This window comes from Calidris pugnax, unplaced genomic scaffold, assembly GCF_001431845.1.
Source record: "Calidris pugnax isolate Ruff unplaced genomic scaffold, ASM143184v1 scaffold32, whole genome shotgun sequence".
Taxonomy (NCBI): domain Eukaryota; kingdom Metazoa; phylum Chordata; class Aves; order Charadriiformes; family Scolopacidae; genus Calidris; species Calidris pugnax.
The window spans coordinates 5,723,147-5,743,329 of NW_015090783.1; the positions used below are offsets into that span (position 1 = coordinate 5,723,147).

Below are 20,183 nucleotides of genomic sequence, written 5' to 3' on the forward strand. Positions count from 1 at the left end.
ATCTTTGGACATGCTAATCCTGACTTAGGTTTAAGTTCTCAGTCTCAGAAGAAGAAAGTGATTACTAACACAAGCAAATCAACATTCTGCAGCAATATGGTACCTCAAGTGTATTTATAAACAGGAAGGTATTATTAAAATATAAAGAGCTCCCAAGCTCAGACTGAGTATGCAATTAGAGTTGATTATGAAACTGCCATCATCATAAACTCACCAAGAGAGATAGCTGAGCCAGTACCAAGAGCTGTTCCGGTCCTCAGGAAGGAAGGGATAACGCTGCTGTTCCCTCCCCTCAGCCCTCCAAGGACAGGGCTCGCTGCTCAGGCTGCAAAGGGTCAGGATTAATTTCATGTGGGCCCACACATCCATTCTGGGATTTAACCTTTGTCTTTGACTGCTGGAAGGTGACAGCTAATGAGATCTGCTTCAGGCTTTGACAAGGGAAGATGGGAGGGCAGCACAGTTTATTAATGCAGCAGGAATCACTAGGCAAAGAATCCAGGCTGTGCCCCTTCACTGTGCAAGTGTGGCCACCACTTCTCGGGTTCTCACTTCACTGTTTTCTAGGCACTGAGCACTGACTTCATTTGATGGAGGAGAATTGCAATTAAAACCAGTATTTTTACAACTTAAAAAAAAAACCAAACCAACCTTTTACAAACCCCATTTTTACCATATTTACCACTGAAAATTGTATTTTTATGGGAAATGGAATTACCATTAAAAATTGCAGTAGCCATACCAATGAGGGTCAGCTACCTTCAACAAGGAATGAGTCTCTTAGTTCCTGTAGGTATTATTGTAAGGTATAAATAAGGCTATGTGAGATGCTAGTGTCACAGGTAGTAAGAACTGAGCATGCTTGAAGAGTACAGGGTTAAAGCTTCTTCTCTGAAAAGGCAGCCCTTTGGAGCCAAAATGTCTGGATTTTTTTTTTTTTTTCTACAGGCCATTGCTCAGGTGGCCCGAGGGATAAATCAATCCATTTGTGGATGCCCCATCCCTGGAGGGGTTCAAGGCCAGGCTGGATGGGGCTTTGAGCAACCTGGTCTGGTAGGAGGTGTCCCTGCCCATGGCAGGGGAGTTGGAACTCAATGACCTTTAAGGTTGTTTCCAAGCCAAACCACTCCATGATTCTATAATTATTTTTCAGTCACATGCATTTGCATAATATAGTTTTATCACGGCTCCAGAAATTTACAGCTCTTAACAACACTTTTAACACCTTAACTCAAAAGGGATCTTCTTGTCAGCTTTCTCCTTCGTTTGCAAGGACAAGGTGAGGACAAAGCCTCTTCCCCTGAAACTGTTTTCCTTTCCTGTGATTAAACACAGCACTACGCAGCAAGAAAGCGGAGTAGAAAAGAGCAGCTCTCTGGCCATACATCATTACCCAGCCCTTTCGGGGGGTAGGCAGTGACCAAGAGTCACCTCCCCGAGGTGACTGCCTCGAGCTTTGATGCCACGGGACTCAAAGCCCACCCAGTCACTCCTTCTGAACAAAACCACCGCTAATTATTGCACCTCCAACACCTCGCAAAAAAATCCACCACCTGCAAACTTGTTACAACTGGAATTATCTTTAGCACAGTAAACTCAAGTCATTAGTTATTTATTCCCTGGCAGTGTAGGTGGATAATTAGCACATAATTTGAGGTTTTCTAGGCTTGACAGCCTGCTCTGATAGCTGCCCCTGGTCCTGATTAAATCTCTGCCTCAGATCTTGCAGCTGAGAAAATTCCCGGCTCTGCCAATATCAGGTTGCTGTCTCGCAGTTTGAAACCATCGTGAATGTTTCTCGGTTTTATTTTTGAGGAAGACCTTTTTTTTTTTTCCTTTGACTAAACGCTGCTTTGCATCTAAAGCATCTGCGAGAACATGGATGCGACTGCAGGGGAATGAACGGAATATTACACATGAGGCATAAAATAGCATTATGAACAGAGACACGGGCTTCAGAAAGGAAGAAAAATATATCTGCATGTTAGAAAAGCAAATTCAGTGTATGAAGCCTACGAAGACTGCTCTAGCCCACACACCATGGAGAATACGCGGGAGCCATGACTAGGCACCCAATTTTTGTGACCAGGTTTTCTGCCTCCTACATCTCAGTGTCTGGCGGTCCACAAAAAAGCATCCCAGACATTGTAAAAGCAGTTGTCTGGCCATTGCTGTGTGTCCTGAAGAGAGAAAGGCCACACAGGCTGCCGCCATTTTCTCCCTGAGGAGTAGCCCCGGGGCCTCGGTTCCCCACAGGCTGTCTCACCTCAGAGACATGGCTGAGGCAGCATGGCCAGTCAGTCACGCCTGAAACCCTGCCCTTACGGGGTGTGTGTGTGCAGGAATGTTTTTCCAGACTCTTAGGAAAAAAACCACACCTTCTTTCCATTTCCCCCAAGGCCTGAGGGCAGCCTGGCCCCTCCGCTCCCTTCCAGAAGCTTTCCTGGTGGAGCCTGCCCCAGGCCTGCGTCCCCCTGAGGTGGAGAGAGAGGGCAGCCACCATGTTGTCCCGAGCCAGGCCCTCCCTCACGGAGACACAGTCACTGGCTCTACCCCTGCTCTGGGGACAGGACTGGGGGCAAGGTGCCCTGCAGCTCCCTGCTGCCCACACAGAGGGCCCCTCCATCCTGAGGGGAAAGCCCTCAGCAGCCTCTTGCTGGGGGCCTGCTTTCTGAGGGCTCGTGCTCCCCTGAGTGGGGTTCAAGCTATGGCTGCCCCATCTTGCGGGGACCCCCTGGTTTTCAGCCTCACCCACAGCCCCAGGGCAGGAGGGCGGGCGGCAGCAGCTGGGTTTAATGAGGTGTGGATTTTGCAGATGGTGGCAGCGGTGGGCTTGGTGGTTTCTGCCTGCGGCGCCCAGATTTGGCCACTCGTCATAAGTGAGATCGGCAGATTTTGTACGTTTTGCTTGGAAAGGTCACAGCTCTCTGAAGTCTGCAAGCTGTATTGTCATCCTCTTCCTCCCTCGGTTCACTAAATGCCAGTTAGCTGAGTGGCCTCTGGCAACGAATTAAAACCAGTGGGACAAAATGGACCATAATCTCTGATTCAGAGTGGGGATATTTATCTAAGAAGATTTTTCTACTCCCATGAAATACCCAAGTCCTTACTGATTCTCAATCCATACTGCTTCTCCTCTCTTATTCCCTTTTCTTACTGTTACCACTCTGCCTGAGAGCACAGGAATATCGATGGTAGCGCCCGGCCCAGGAGCCACCCAGGACCCCATGTTTCTGTGGCTCACTCAGTTAGGTGTTAGGCTCTTAGGGAGACTTTTTTGGTTTTTTAAAATTCCTCATCCCTTCAGAGTGTTTTTTGGACATGTCCAGGAGTTGTAGCAGAAGGTAGCTTTGTTATTTGTCTGAAAACTCCTGTGTGAGAACACCCAGGCCTTTCCTTTTCCTGCCTCACCCGAGCAGTTCAGCTGGCAGCTCACAGCACAGCAGACACAGCATAGCTGTTCCCACCTCTGCCTCCCAGCCTTGCTCTGACACGACTAAAGAGCCTCCCTTGGCTACCACAAAGGGACAGGCTTCTGGAAATTACACTACTCAAATCTCGCTGTGAATATAGATTTGATAAAGGCATCCACGACGGAGCCTGGCTTCCAGAGTCCAGTCCAACACCTCAATCCATAGATGAGGTGTTGGACTCCACTGGTGTTGAATAGATGTCCCTCCAAACTCCCATCACAAAACATTACCTCTCAGCATCTTAATAAATACACTACTTTCTTTCCTTGGACTGATCCCTTATTACATTTCAGAGGCTAGCTTTCAGAGGACAGGTTCATTTGCTAATACATGAATCATTATTGCTTTGAGCCTCTGAGCTAGCATTTTTATGAGCACGTTTCAAAATGTATTTGATTGCTGTTAGAAATCATTTTGGTTCACACTCGACAACCAGGCCAACCTAAGCCAATATGCTCTGCCTGGCACTGTGAAAGGATGTTGTGAGAATTTAATTACTAACTGCAAGTTACTGTGCATATGGTGAATTTTAAATGTACTATTCCTTTTATTTTTTTTGCCTCCAAGATAAAAACACCCAGTTGTTTAACTCCAGCTTATTAAGATTTCTATCTAGCAGTTCTGATAAAATTGTTTCAGATTGTATACCCTACGGAGAACAGCATGCTGCCTTTTCCTATCCATGAGCTGCTTGCAGACCATAAATGCCATCCAAGCCAAAGTGAGTCCTCGTTGCCCTTCTGTAAGCCTGGGTTACACATTAGAGATTAGAGTTACTTCATTGCCTTCACGTAAGAAAGCTTTTGGAAAAACATTTGTTTTATGTGATAAGGTACAACAAAACATCACTAGAACAGAACTTCTTAGTTCTGGCAGCAAAATTCTCACCTTGGGGAAGGGAAGGAGGAATGGTGGAGGTACAGACTATAAAAATATACTTTAAACAGTTTAAAATCCAGTCTTTACTTCTCTTCTCCTTTTCCACTATTATGATGGTGCTGATGCTGCTGTACTGTTTGGATTGTATACACTTTTGTGACATGAAAGCTCCATGATGTTTGTCACACTGATGGATACACACAGAGAAATCAGAACCTTATACTGGAATCAGATTTCACCAGCACATACCTTATATTGGAATCAGATGTCACCAGCACATTTCCTTCTATTGAAATCAGATTTCACCAGCACATTAACAAGAGGAGGAAGGTGATTTTTCAGAATATCTCTTAGTAATACATGGAGTACAGCATCAAGCCCATGGAAAATTCAGCCTTTATATGCCTCTAGTTCTACACCGTGCTCATATCCAGTATTCCTTCCAATGACATTGACTAAAACGCCGTGGGCCTCACACTATATGTATATTCCCTTGAGCCTTTTCCTCTGTGGAATATGTAGTGTGCATCCCACGCCCCACTGTCACCAGCTTGCTTTCCCCTCTGGGAAAGCTCAGTGATGCAGTTGGGGTTGCCCTTGTTAGGAACCTGGCACTGTACCTTTTATTAGAACCTGACTGCCAGACCCAGAGAGAAACAGGACAATAGCTCATACAAGCTCAGGGGAACAGGGGAAGTAGGAAGAGAAAGCAGAAGGAAAATTTGAGGTGGGAAAAGTACCTTTCTCCAGATGGTAAAATACCATATGTGTTTACAGTCCAGCTCCTTCCCCAAGGCTTTCCATAAAACAGACATCCCTGTGCATAGACCCTCCTTTAGGACAAACTTCTTCCACGTTCAACAGCATGGACTGTCTTAGATACATCTTCTTACCTATAAGAGTTGTATGCTTACAGGGATGGAAAAACAAATCATAAGTAGATCTGGAAACCTCCCTCCTTTTTGTGGATTTCTTTTTTCTCTTATTTGTTTAAATTCCAGTGCTAACCTGATTTCTTCATGAAGTTTTTATCTTGAGCAATTCAGATTGGAGGACTGGATAAGAAGAATGTGATTTGAATTTACTGTAGAACAAAGAATCTGCTGTGAATGGTAAAAAGCAAGACTGGAAATCTGGAGTAATGATGCCAGAAATAGAATCGTAAAAACTGATTTAGAACAACCATCCAAAGAAGCATCTGCTGACTTCCACCTCAAGATAAAACTGAAGCTGCTCCTGAAAAACCCACTCTCCCTAGATGATACTTCTTTGGAGGAGGATTTGAAGGGATTTGATAAAGTGGTACTCAAAGGAGAGCACCACTGAAACAGAAGTGACCTGGGATAAATATACTGTGTAAATGTGGACTAGCTGTTCTGGAGGCAGGAAAGTTACCATTATGCTTAATTGTGGGTCTGAGGGGGCACATTCTCACCCACCGTGTTGCATTCAATGGCATCTAATTTTCCCATAGCTTAACTGTATCTGCTCAGCATTAAATCCAACTACTCCACTGAAGATCGCAAGCCACTTTTACCTGCATGCATGAATAAAGGAGGAAGCACATCTTGTTGTTGCTTCTTTCAAGAAACATGGTATTCACCCCCCTGCTGGTGAACCACTTTGGCCAGGCTTTTTGTCTTGGTGGCTTTAGGCCCTGAACTCAAATTTTGGAGAGAAAGGTAGAAGGAAAGAGGAAAAAGAAAAGAACTATTTGCTCATGAGGCCTTTTTTGCCTCCAGATAGAGCCATGAGTGATGATGAGCCTGACATGCTCCTCAGTTAAGTGTTTAAAATGAGCCAGGATAAATTCAGTTCTTATCCTCCCTGTACTGCAATCCTTCCTCTTTGTGAGGGGGAAGACACCTTACAAGGAAATTGCAGGAACAGGTTCATTAGTGCTTGTGACACATTCAGATATATCACGAGGAGAGTCACATCAGTACTTAGAAATCTCTGCAGATACTGTGACAGGCTTCTGATAGTTTACTTTTGTGCCTCTCTCTTTAGATTTTAATTCTCACTAAGAAGTGCTTGAAGGAACTGGAGTGTACCTTTCAAAACAGAAAAGATGAGTACCAGCTTACTTTCTATGCTTGCCACAGTTTTTTATTCTTATGCTTACAAAACCAAAACAAATCCTAAAACCTGTATTTTTCCTTTTTCCTCAGTGCTGTGAGTTACCAAATTTGCTTGGTATCTTGTGAGCGCAATGAGCACATTAGATCTGCAAATTATCATGAAGTCCTCAGGCCTGGCACAAAATAACTAATTAGGAGCCTTGTTTTAATAAGCAGCCAGCATTCTTCTACCTGTTTGGGGCGAGTCCTCTGCTGGTATACAAAAGAGCACTTCTGTGAGACATGATGAAGCCGTGCACATTTACCTCAGACTAAATTTTTGGCTACATTTATCAACACATTTCAAAAGGAAAAGAAAGAAAAAACACCTAAAAGTCCGTTGTTTTGCCATGTTCTCAGGCAAAGAAGTTAAGAAAGTGCTTCAAAAACCTTTGAATTGTAAGGTCTTAAATAGGTTTAATAGTTACATGGAGTCCCATCCTACTAAACCCTGTGAAGCACTGGTATAAAGGAGAAGTGGAACAGCCTTATGTGTCTCTGGCCTGATGGATAGCTAAAAGGGTCTCTGTAACTGCTTCAGACTTAAAAAAGGAGCTTTGGCTCCAGGATCAGGACATAAAGCAGGCTTCGAAGAGATGAAAAGTGTCCCAGCTTTTTTTCTGACAACGCTGAACACAACATAAATCCCTCACTGCCCTCAGGAGCCCACTGAAGCTTTGAACTTCATTTCTGTTCAGAAAAAGGAGGCAGCACAATGCAGTATCCTGAGCCTCAGGGTTATGATGGCTTGAGAGTGTGAGGGAAACACATGGCTTGGACATCCAAGGATGTATTGCAAATACATCCAAAAAACTCCAAGAGAAAAAAAATTCCAGAAAAAAAACTCCAACAGAATTACTCAAAATGTACCTTTCCAAAGAACAAAGAACATTTTCAAAACATCTGTGCCACTTAGTGAGCCTACAATCTGCTCTCAAGAGTAACTCAAAATGACCTATACCATGTGAAAAGAGAATCACTGGATCCAAGGTTATTTTGGTTCAAATTCACAAAAATATTTAACTACTTACCTTCAGCAAGTTGGATCTCAGCTGATCTGCTTGACTTGGATTTTGCAGCCTTGATGCAGATTCTCTTCTCGTAACTCTCTGCCCTGTGGTCAGCAAGTTGAGAACATCCAGTGTTTGTCTACCCCAGACCCTCTCTCTCAGCGCGAGAGTGGCCAGGCAGGTCAGCACCTCGCTTACCCAGAATCATCCTGAACATGCTGAACATCCTGCTAATTGCTTTTTAATACACAACCATCAGCCCTGCAATGAAAATAGCAGTTTCTTCAGTTTAAACAAATAATTTTGCTGTTTAATTTCCTCCTTCTTGCTGATAGGTGGCACCATTTTCTGCAGAGAGTGCCAACACTTGAAGTACATTGAGAATTTCAATAGCTTTTGGCAAATGCTTCACTGCTAACACACCCCGACACCAACTGTGTGTGTGTTTTGGAGGTCTGTCAACAGATTAGACAGATTTCAGTGTAATAAACTGCAAGAGCAGAAAAATGTTTCCTGAATCCTGATTAAAAACTCTTTATTAAAGCTCAGTTATTCATGTAAAGAACCCAGATCACTTATGAATTGCTGTATGATGGTCCATGCTGACCAGATGGGACAGTGCAGCTCAGTCTCTCATGTTTAACTCCCGCTTTTCCAGTTCAAGGAAATCCCAATATGCCTTGCCCTTTGTCATCCCATTTCCTCAATTCCAAATCACAACACTAAACCACAACCTTTTCTTTTAAGAACTTTTTGTACCAGCTGGGCCCACCCAAGGGGGGGTGGGACCTTGCTCTGTTGTCAGCAATATAAGGGCTATTAGGAAGTTCTGCTTGGCTTTTCAAAAACAAATAATAGACTCTTAAAAATTGTACACTTGGTCTAATGAACGTCAGAGGACTTCAGTGGTTGCACCTTTACCCCTAAGTTCTGTAAAGGATAGAATTCTTTTTGTTAATTAGAAAGGCTCCCTTTTCCAGTGCAGGTCATCTATATTAGTAACACATCTGAAAAAAAAAATAGGTTATACAGTTATATTAGGGAAACAAGATGATAGAGGAAGGTGGGAACTGCCCATAAGGAAAGTCAGAGAATACAGTTAAGCAGTAAAGGTAAGATTACGATAATAAGAACACAGTTCAGAAAAATGTTGTGCTAAATTTGCATGGAAAGGACTGAGTTTTGTTTGCTGATGTTTAGGTTTATAGTTGGTTTTAGGCACTGAAATTTGGATTTGTTCACAGGTTAGGAATATTGCATCGAGAGGTTTCATTTCTTTGTTTGCTTTTACCTCAACATTACAGACAGGAAAATACCTCAGTCCTTATTTTCTTGTTTTAAATTCCAGGTAATGGGTCAGGATGCAAGTCAAGTCTAACACACACAGGTGCTCAGCTGCGTTACAGTAACCACAGCCACCCAAACCAAACCAGACCAACAGCCAAGCAATGTATAGGCTGAAGAATCATTATCACTTAGTGCTCGGTTACAGGCACATATACGTGATTCACAGTTGATTCATGAAGATTTATTGATAAAAAAATGAAGAGCGTGGCTACATTCATGACACACATTCTTCACAGTGAAAAATCTGAGGCTTCGGATAACTTGAGTAATACAAGTGTTGTCAAGATGCAGAACTCCTGACAAAATATTTACATGAACCTAATTTTGTTGGATATTATTCACAGAGCATTCATTTTAAGCAACCATATGGTACCTTTAAAGGTGACACTTCTCCTTCCAAGAAATTCTGGGTTGATTATAATAGGAAATTAAGTCCACAGAATACCTTGGCTGGCAACAGAGCAGTGTTTCTACACGGAGTCCTCAGTGTGGATTTACAAAGAAATTCCTTACCCCAAAAAGGACTGGTCCTGAAGATGGAGCTAAATCATCCAAGGCTGTGTCAGGCTCTTCCTTCCGAGGCCGATTGTATTGTTGCCCACCTGAAGACTACAGCCAATGCTGCTTCCTCTGGAGAAACCAGGGAATTGCTTAACAGCCGCTCTTGGACTTGTGCATTTGCTGTCCTTGCAGAAATCAGGAAAGAGGAAGCTTGTACACTCAGGGCTCACCCAGTTAATTCAATGGAAGCAGAGGTGTGCAAGAGAGTCAGGAGCACAGAAGCATGTCCCAGCCCAGTCACACAACTGCAACCCATGCAGAGTGAGAGGAGGCGTCAGATCTTTTCTCAGATGCTCCGTGCTCTTTGATCACAAATTGCACACTTTGTGTATAAGAGAGGAGAAACAGTCTGGCTGAGATCCAAAATCAATGTTAAAACCAGTAATGTAAGTTTTATACTGCTGAACAGTTCAAGAACCCAATCAGTTCTCATCCAGTCCAACATATGACACAGAACATCTGCTTGTGCTTTTACCAAGTTGTTTGCTAGTGATACAAAAAAAAGCGTGACATTCAATCAGTTCTGAAATACATTTTAAAAGAGGATGACAGAGGTCAAACTAAGAAGGGCGTTAAGAAAAGAGGTGGCAGCAGTTATTCACATTTTCTCACTGTAAGAGAACTACAGGGCATCCTATGGAATGAAAAGCAGAGATACTGACTCACAGCAATTGTGCTATTTATTACAACAGGGATGTTGTGACATCTGGAGTTATAAGTGGATCAGATACATACAGGCTCACAGTAGTTATTAAATCTAATGGTTGGGTTGGTGTGTATAACCTCTGGCTTGGGAAGTCCATACCTTTTGAAATTAGGGGGAGATTTATGATGAAAGGGTCAGTCTACGTTTTCCCCATCTCCTATTTCATTCTTCTAAACATCAATTATTGACTCTTTTCAATGATGAGATGCTGGGCTGTGTAGAATTCTGGTAGAGTATGACAGTATAGAAGGGGGTTCATAAGTACCTTCATATGCCCTTTCTATTGTCTCTGGGCAGATAAAAGTGACTTTGGAAGCAGAAAAAAACCCCAAGTCAGTAGCAGTATCATCAGTTGCAAGAGATCAGGTCTATAGATGGCATAAATTACTCTAGTTCCAATAACTTCCTTGCCTGTAGCAGAGCAATGACATTTTATATCATCTACAAATCTGGCCCTGCTGTTGATATAGGTCAGGTCACAGGGTGTGGGATGTCCTTCAGTTCTCTGTATTAACTAAGCAGTTTGGGAAATATAAGTTGTTGGGTTCTTCAGACAAGTAACACATCAATGACAGATCAGTTGTGCTCTTACACAGTTGAATTACTAAAACATATCTCTGATGCAAAACTCCTAGAAAGAGAACACTTTCATCATCAGCTTCCTGGCTGTGGTTCAATCGCGTATTTTTTCCCCATGGTTCAATGATTCTAGGAATGGTCAGAATATTTTTATGGGGATTTTTTAAATCTCTGTTTGAATGCTTCTTGTGGAGCACTTAGTATCACTCTAGTTCTGGATGTGCACATTTTGGGGGCCATGTCTGTAATGAGCGTGTGGTGATGCCTCTCCTCTGACATGCACAGAGTTTGTCCACTTTACAACAGCTTGCAATCTGTTGCCAAGTGTGCTGTGCTCATCTCAAAAAAGGGCTGACTACCTTTCAGAACTGATTACATGCAATTTAGATTTTAAAATACATGTATACTTTGTTTTTCTAGTTTTCCTTTCTGTGACAACTTTGAATTTTAAATACAAGGTGTCTAAATGTACAATAATAAAAAATGCAGCTCGTGTCAGCAGTAAAATGCATAGTAATTTATTAACTTTTCAAGTGTAAATACAAATTGATTTTATGATGCACCACATAATGAAGAATTATTTGCAGTCACAACTTGCCTTCCAATTGCTGCATTATTTTTTAAAAATTAAACTTATCACAGAGTTTGAAAACTGGGCAATATTTGTTATGGCCAATAGAAAACCGTAACCCTATAAAAGTAATACTTTTATACGTCTTTGAAGAATGTTCTTCAGAGCATTCAGAAACACTGTTCTTCGAAATCAGCTTGCCATATGTTGCTTCACTGGGGTATTTATAAGTAATTATTCTTGGCCAAAGAGAACATTTGTTTTACTTAGGGCAACTGGTGAACTCAATACCTTTAGTTACATATCATTAACAATTTTGTAATATAAGTTAATGTAGTTTGTGAAACCATTCTAAAATCCATTACAATGTACTAAAGAGGTCTCTGTAAATCTCTTTTTCTAATGCCCTTGATGGTGGGGCATTGTAAAGACACAGTTAAAGTCTTCACATGGCCAGATCTTTATAGGGACAAGGTATCTTCAACAGAGTAAAATAGAGAGATTATTAAGAGACAAAACCTGAAGCTAATTCATTACATTTTTTAGAAGATGTAAATACTGATGTGTCAAATTCACTGAGAATTATTAGCTATATGATGTCAGTATTTACTCCGTGAGTTCCCTCAGTTCACTAGGTAAGCCAACTCCATCTCTAGCAGGATGCACTCAGTGCATCAGTCTTTCAATGATATCCTTGTTACCACACAGGAAACTATGAATGCACGACGCACATACTTCAGTAGACCATGGTGCCAATTAATGTATTTTCCATGCATTTGGTAATTACAGCTCTCACCTTACGTCCACTAATGTCACATGTATTTTGTACCTGCAAAAATAAGATTTAGAGGTACACACCAGAGCGGTCTCTTGAATAGGTATTCCTGATGAAGCAATACAAAAATGCGTTGTTTGGGATTCTTTCCAGTAAGAACATAGTATTAAATTTACTTTGGTGGCACCTGGATCTAGAGACACGTGAAGACCTGATCATTCCTTGGTTTCCATCCACCTTGTTAGCTAGTTCCTCTCATTTGCAACACCATCTTTTATCTGTGGCATGACTTCACAATCAACTTAGATCAGCAGTAAGAAGCAGGCAGTCAGAACAGCAGTCAAAAACGGAACATCATTGCTAGAAACGTTTTCAATTAAGCAAATTCTGACAGTTGTTTTTCTTCCCAAAGCCCTTCATGAAAATAACAAAGGTATTTGTGTCCTAACTGAATAACAATATGCCAAACACCATCTGAACTCCACTTTCTATTAAAATTCTTACAACTGAACTCATTGGGTCCCAAAACAGGCCATAATGTGCTTTAATATGGCTGTTAATGAACCATTTCAAATGAATACTGGATACTGAAGGAATTACATGCTGTGTAATTGATCCAAAGAACAGATTAGGACTGGTGCTATTTCATTAAATCTTATTAGCTCTGGCTTAAGTACTTAAAATTTCAGCTGTCCTGTGTCAGATAGATTACACCCCTTGTCACACAGCAAGCAAGGTTTTCATCTACTAGACCACAGGTAGTAAAAAGGAGCTGTCTGATGGAAAGAAACATAAACAGTTTCCAAAGGACTGTGAAGGCCTGATCTTCAGACACAGCAAGCCCCAAATTATTCATTGAAAAGAGACAGATAGTTCAACACTTTGAGAATATGTATGAAGAACTGTTGTTTGTTTCCATATTTTTGTTTTAGACCACTTCTACAGAACCGGAGTTTACCTTTTTGGTTGTGGGACAGTCCTAAAGAGTTCTCATGGATAAGGACACTATAGGTCTTTCTGTAATTGCAATGGAATCCATTGGGTCCTTCGAGAACACCTTTCTTAGCTCTTCTCCCTCTTAGTTGCTTTCTACTAGAGGTTGGAGTGCCTCAGGAACCAGCGAGACAATAAAGCTAGAGGACAATTTTGGCTGAGGAACAAATGGCTTCAATCAAGCCAAGAACAAATTCTGCTTGGAAAATAGTTTACAGCTCTCAACGGAGACAGGAAATTTTTCCCACAGGACTCAAACTAGTTTTCAGGGATCTGGACATGCTTACCAAAGTATTTTTTTACTGGCTTGCCTTTGACAGCAGTGTACTAGGCTTGATGTTCCTTCTCACCTTCTATTCTTCTGTCCTAGGACCCAGTATTTAACTCCATAATCTCCTAAATCAAACAAAACAGCAATTGAAGAATCTGATCTGAATTTTCTCTACATGGTATATTACACTATATTAAATACTCTTCATAATATCTGAGCTGCTGCTCTGTGGGAAACAAGACTGAAAATTTGAAACAACATTAAGCAGGACTTCAGATTACACTAAGGTGTGAAATACTGACAAGAGACCCATAGGCTTTAGTTAAAACAGCCTTAAATACTCAAGCCTTTTTTAATTATTATTCCTTTTATGAGAGAATATTTAAGACCCTCTCTCTCACATGCAGAGTCACCATGTTAATACCACAGCCAAAGCAGTGGTTCAGACAGATAAAGACTAAGGTAAAAATAATCCAACACATGTATTTTTCAAATGTAAGAAATTGTTTCAGTGAATCTTAAAAAAAAAAAAAAAAAGAAAATCACAGAAAATACCAACTCTAAGAGTTATTCGAATTCTTTTATATTTTTCTCTAAATCTTAGAGCCATTAGACTATGACAAAAATCTCATACTGAAATTCTGGGTCTTGCAAGCCTTTTGCAGCCTGTCACCTCCACGCTCAAAGCTTGCCAGGAGTGACTCCTCTCTGTTAAGATGGTGTGGCCATATTCATATGCTTTGTGCAGGCACTGAAAACCTGCAATAGAAAAATTCTGAGGACACCCAATTCCCGTTCCATTCTGGTGGTGTCATAGTGAAGGCTGTCCTGCTTCATTGAACTCATTGCCAGTGAACATAGATCTATCTGGTCTTTTCAGCTTAAGAGCTCCTAAACCACAGACACAACACACCTTTTAGGACAGTAAATTTAAAACCTGGTATTCCTCCAAAAATTCAGCCCTCCTTTTTCATTTACCCATTATGTGAAAGGCTTGCTGCCCCACTGCTAATCAAGGGTAGGCTGGCAATTCAAGACAAGGGAAAAAAAAAGCCAAAAAAAAAGCAGCAGCATGTGGCATATTAGCTTCTGTTGAGTACTGTAACTCTATACTCTAAATAGCTGGGGATTTAGTAGTCACACTGATATATAATTACTTTCAACTTCCAGCCATCTTCACATAAAATATTTAGCACTTATTAATTGGAACGACTACAAATGGTGTGAATGACCTGTGACATTACTCCCCAAAAAGCTCACCTGGTAAAGCGCTCTTCCCCTTCTTTTGCCTTCTCACCTCACTCAGCCAAATATTACACAGATTAAAACCCCATCAGAGTAAACAAAAGAAGAGTACAGCTTTTATACAATTTCTTCCTTTTAAATTGTATCTGGAGAGAAGATGAAAAGTCACTTCCACATAGAACTCTTGTACAAAGCGTTCAACACCTGCTCCATGACGGTAACTATCCTTTTAAACTGTCTCATAGGTTAACATAAGGAGGTTAAATGCAGGGCAACTGCTCCCAATCTATCTTTAGCCTGAAGCTTCCTACCTCTTTAAGACCTGCAGGAAGGCTGGAATGCTGAGCTTTCCATGATTTTTTACTGTATCGCTTGCTTTATCAAAGATGCTACCTCTCCCTGCACGTCTTATTACACCGTTCAAGAGGTCACGTTCAAGTAACCATAAACACGGAATTTTAAGCATTTTAATATTTAGAATCTCACCCATAATTATTCTTTTGTATATATTCATGCATATCCTGATCCACGTGACATAAATAAAGATCAGCTATGAGCCACAAATAAACTCCAGGAGGATTTGCTTCATATTTGCTTTGTATAACAACTTGCACACACGGTTTCAAAATAAAATTGGGGCAAAATACAGCTATATGCTCTCTGGATACCAACCAACCAAGAGCTGACAAGAACTGATGGATTTTGCATGTTAAAAGTAAATATTTTATTACATACCATGCCCTTGAAAAATTAACTTTGCTTCCATTTTGTTTTGTTCAGCATGCCTTGAAACAGGAATGGCAGAAGCTCTTCAAGAAACAGATCACTTAGATTCAAGCTACCACTGTGCCTGCTATTACCTATTTCCCTGGCTCACTAAAACAAAAGGCTGGGTTTTTTTTTTTTAATTAGTACAAAGTATTAAACAGTGGATTTAACAGATACCATCTGTGTCTCTCCTTCAGCACGACTGAATGTCCTGTAATGAAAAGCTGTCTGCCATGGACCCCCCCCAAAGCCTGCTGATGGGGACAGTGGTCATCAACTCCACCAGCCGTTTGGATACAACTTTGTCACTGCTCTGGCTCCCTTGCACGGATACTGCATGAACCACTGGATACATTATTAAATTCAGGTCCACAAAGATGCTGTCAACAGGTGAACTAGAGTGAAATATTCGTATTCCATAGTAACATTACTTATCTATGCTGCCTAGTTCTTTCTTGCTCTAATTTACCTTCTTATCACTAGGTTTGTGTTTGTTTTTCAAATACTGAAAAGACTTTGTTGGTTTATTCAGGAAATTTGTCTAGACAGTGCTCACAAAGCGTATTTGCTCACATTTGACATTTTCACAGGACGGGTAACAAAATGGAAGATTAAAGTTGTTAAATTCCACAGATGGCACCTAACTCAGTCACCTTATTTCCAGAAGTAACGAGCATCCGGCTTCAGGCAGTTTCTGGAACAACACGAGAGGGCACCTGCACACGCAGCGCCGCGGGATGGGAGCCTTGAACGAACGTACCCCGGGCTTGTGGGCCAGCCGAGACCTCTAGAACTTCATCCATCCATCTACCAGGACATTTACTGCCTCGAAAGAGTTAAATATGCAAGTGCTCTATTGTGATGCCTTTATAGCCAATAAATGTAAAATGTGACAATATAATGGAGCGTGTGGCTATTATACCTATTCAACATTTACCTGTGTCTAACTAGAAGAGGTCTCTAAAATGCCGCTTTTTAGCAGCTTGAAGGTTGAGAACCACCTGTAAACATTTGCAGAACAGTCTCTTTCTAGAAATAGAGACTCCTAAACAATCAACCTTGAAATTTATCATATATTATATTTCCAGTGTTATTTACAGATTTTGTTTAGTACAATGAACCAGACATGCTGAAAAGGTAGGATTTTTCCAGTCCCCTTTTACACGAAGTACAATAAAAAAGGCACATGATTATTCACCATAGGAGTTGTGCACCAGTCAATAACTTAAAGCTAAAAAGCTACCCATCAGAGAACTCTCTTTATGAGGCAGTATTGAGATCTCTCCTTTCAGCTCATCATAGAAACATCCGTCTATTCGTTCCTCTAGGAGAGCTTAAGGAACCCACTTTTCAGTGGTCTAATCTTCACAAGATTTCCAAATCAACAGAAAGCTCTTGTTAAGCTTCCCAGGTCATCTACCGGAGCAGGGAAGAGTCAAATAGGGCATGTCTGCATCTGCTTTGCTTCTTTTTGCCTTTGAATGCCCAGCTGTGGAGGACTCTTGAGAGCCAAGTCCTGTTCAAACTAATTTGCTTTAAGACAAATGCCTTGCAGGATATGGCACACGGAGCAACGGACAACGGCAGGAGAGGCAGCTTCCCAGCCCCAGCAGTCAGTGTCGGCCATGTTTTATCCAGTTTCTAATCATCCATTTTTGCCCCGAGCACCTCTGTACAACTAATCTGAGCCCAAAATTTGCATCCTTTGACATTTCCACTTCTAGACAACGGCCAGTGTCTCTGCTGATGATTGGACCATTCTGAGAAGAATAAAGAGAAAAAAAGGGGAAAAAAAGAAAAGAAGGATTAGAAGAAAGAGCAGAAAAGGGGAAAAGATTAGAAGAAAAATAGTAATAGACCTGTAAATCCCTAGAAAGGATTATAAAACATCTGGAAAGTTCTGTATATATCAAGTGATAAAAGTCCCTAGAAAGTGCTAGAAATCCCTAGGAGAAGCTAGATAATCCATACAAAGTGCCAAAACAATTCCTTGATAATTCTACTCTTAGGAATTGCTAGAAAATTCCCCAGAAATCACTAGAACAAACGCTAAAAAGCACTGGAGAATCCCTACAGACCCCAAGATACAGAAAAATCCCAGAAACTGTATGAATAGCTTTGAAATTCCTAAAAATTATTTGAAAGCTCTAGATCTAAAAATTTCTAGAAAAATACTAGAAAAATCCCAGAAGTTCAAGAAATAAAATTTCCTGGACACTCAAAAGGAAAAAAAAAAATTACAAATATGTTCTTAACAATCTCTACAGAAATTAAGAGTATTCCAAGAAAGGATAACTAAAAATTCTTAGAAAGAACACACCAGAATTCCTAGTAACAACATAAGAAATTTCATGGATATTCATGACCTATGGAAAACATATCTATTTCTACAAGGCATAAGGTAGAATTCCTAGCATTCACCTCTAAAGACCTCCCTGTCTTTCATCAGTTATCTAGAGCAGCATTCCTTCCCAGTTTATCTCCGCAAGGCTCCCTGAGCTCTTCCGTACCTGTGTGAAATCCCAGAACCTCTGTGCTGGCCTCAGGACATCTTCACACTTCTTCAGAGTCGGTGTCCTGCCCTTCCCATCATCAACGAGGCATTTGGAGTCGGGCAGAAAGGCCGTGGAGCCCAGTGGCCCCAGCTGCAGGACGCCTTCCGAGCTGTAGCGGACGAGCTGTGGAAAAAAGGGAAATCCTCTGGTACAGACCCAGGGACTCCAGCGATGGGACACGAAGCAGCCCCTGCTGGCTTCTGCCCCAACTCCTGGCAAGGAGCCCTTTGTCCTGCGCGTCGGGACCTTCCTGGTCTGGCACATGCTGCTCAAGGGCAAAGCTTAGGAAACTCGTCTTACCAACATGGGGGCTCAAGTAGGACACAATATTCCCTTCTTTCACACCTCTACCCCCAACCATTCCCTACCCACTATTTCACTGCAAAAGGGCAATCAAGAAAGTGAAGGAATCAATATGTAAATCATACTCACTCAGCAGGAATTGATTTAACAAGGACACGATGTCAATTTGCCATGCAGTTTGTTCTTAAGAGCTCTGTTAGAGGCTATTGATAGCAACAAGTCTAATTAGTTTTTGTAAATAAGTGCTACTGAAAAAATCCAACCATGCAACCAGTATCCAAAAAATATTTAAAAAAAAAAAGAAATCACAAGGGTAATAACAGCAAATTTGCTAACATATGCTTCAGGCCCACATAATAAGGAATCACAGTGATATTTCAGTTTTGTGTGAGGCTTAACTGTTCTACAATTTAGTCATGTGGTAAATGCTCCTAGCTGTAATTAGACGCTTCAGGTGAGGGCCATTATTATTTTAGAGGTAGGGTTTTTTCTAAATAAAATTAACTTAAGTGGGCACAATCATTCAAGTTAATTTTTACAAAAGTGTAATTTTATTTTTTAACTTTTCTTCTATTTTAAGTGATGATTTCACTTGCCTGAAGTCATTCACAGTAAAATGGCCCTCAAGAAAAAAAAAAATCCCTATGTAGAAGGTGAGTTAAAAAAATTGGTCTCTTGTAATCTCAGTGGGCCAGAATATATTTCATTACATTAATATTGGACCAAGGGAAAATATTTACGGACATATAGAAAATCTGTAGAAGGCCCTTGTCCATCAGGACTAATTGTCACAATACAGATTTGCGATGGAAGAGAATTGTGTTTTCTATCTCCACGGTGGTATTTTTCTGTAAGCGGAACCCTTTATTCTGCCTCTTCCAGATCTGATTATTCTCTACTACAATTTGTTTCAATCTGTATTCTAATAAAGCCTCAAAGCCTTAAGGGTGGTTTTGGGATGCTCATTTAGAGGAAAAAGGGGCTCTGTCAACTCACTCTATCACGTTGCACCAAGATAACTATGATAGCGATGGAGTCCTCGTTTATAAGTTGCCAAAATTAATAAGTAGTCCTCTTAATTACTGCTACTTTCCAGCCAGTTGAGGGAGAGCTCTTTGAGGGAGATTTCAGAGCACATTGAAGTGACAACACACAATGAAAATTTGGCAACAGGTCAATATGTCAAATCAGACGTATCTACCTCTCACTTCTGTGTTTAAATCCAGAGTCATTACGCCAGCACAACATTTTGCCTTTCTTTCCCCAGCAGTAAAGTGTGGCACCCAGATGCCAAAAACCTGCGAATTGGAGTCAGCTACGTGGCTTGTATGCTGTGAGGCAGGATGCTGCGGGGTGAAGATCTCAGCCACTGAAGAAATGCAATTATCACCCAGGAAATTCACTGCCTGTCTGGCCTTATTGCTGTTATAGGGCTGAAATTACTTAACAAGAAAGGGAAGGAAGGTCAGAAGCGCCTGACACTTATTGGATGCTACTGACCACTGCATGAGATATCATTAAGAGTCAATCAAAAAACCTCAAATTAGAGTCTAGCTTTCTACAGCCATCCTTATTAACCTCAGAAGAATCACGCTGTGAATAATCATATCTTGCAGGTGGTAAAAAGAGTGTGGTCTACTCGCTCCCGACCAGATGCCCTTTGACAAACTCTGTGTTCATTTCCCCACCTGCCACTTCAGCTCAGAGCAACCATGTGAAGCGCAGGGTTAGGGCAGAGCCTCCATCAGAGGAAGCAGAGGGATAACCACAGGAGGATGCTCCATGGTATAAACAACGTCATTGTCGAGGCACTTTTTTTTATTTGCCTTTCACTATAAGGGTACAGGGTAAAAGAAGCTCAAGGAAAGTCATTCAAAACATGAATGTACTGCCAGCTCAGACAAATTAACTTCCTTTGTTATTTGTTCCCACATAAAGGATGGAAAAAAAACCCACCACCTTTTTTTGTTTAAGAAAAAAGTAAAACTTTTCTGTGTATTTCACATTTCTTGTGTCTATTGGGCATC

The 20,183-nt window shown here is 41.2% G+C and overlaps 1 protein-coding gene across 1 annotated transcript in view; it reads right to left on the reverse strand.

Moving 5' to 3' along the window:
- Positions 1 to 8,995: 8,995 nt before the first annotated feature.
- GALNT9 (polypeptide N-acetylgalactosaminyltransferase 9) overlaps positions 8,996 to 20,183 on the reverse strand; it is a 154,883-nt gene continuing 143,695 nt past the window's right edge. The window contains exons 10-11 of the mRNA XM_014964888.1: positions 17,809 to 17,976; positions 8,996 to 17,058 (exon numbers count right to left, since the gene is read on the reverse strand). Coding sequence (XP_014820374.1) covers positions 16,912 to 17,058; positions 17,809 to 17,976 — 315 coding nt within the window. The 3' untranslated portion in view covers positions 8,996 to 16,911. The remainder of the gene's footprint in view (positions 17,059 to 17,808; positions 17,977 to 20,183) is intronic.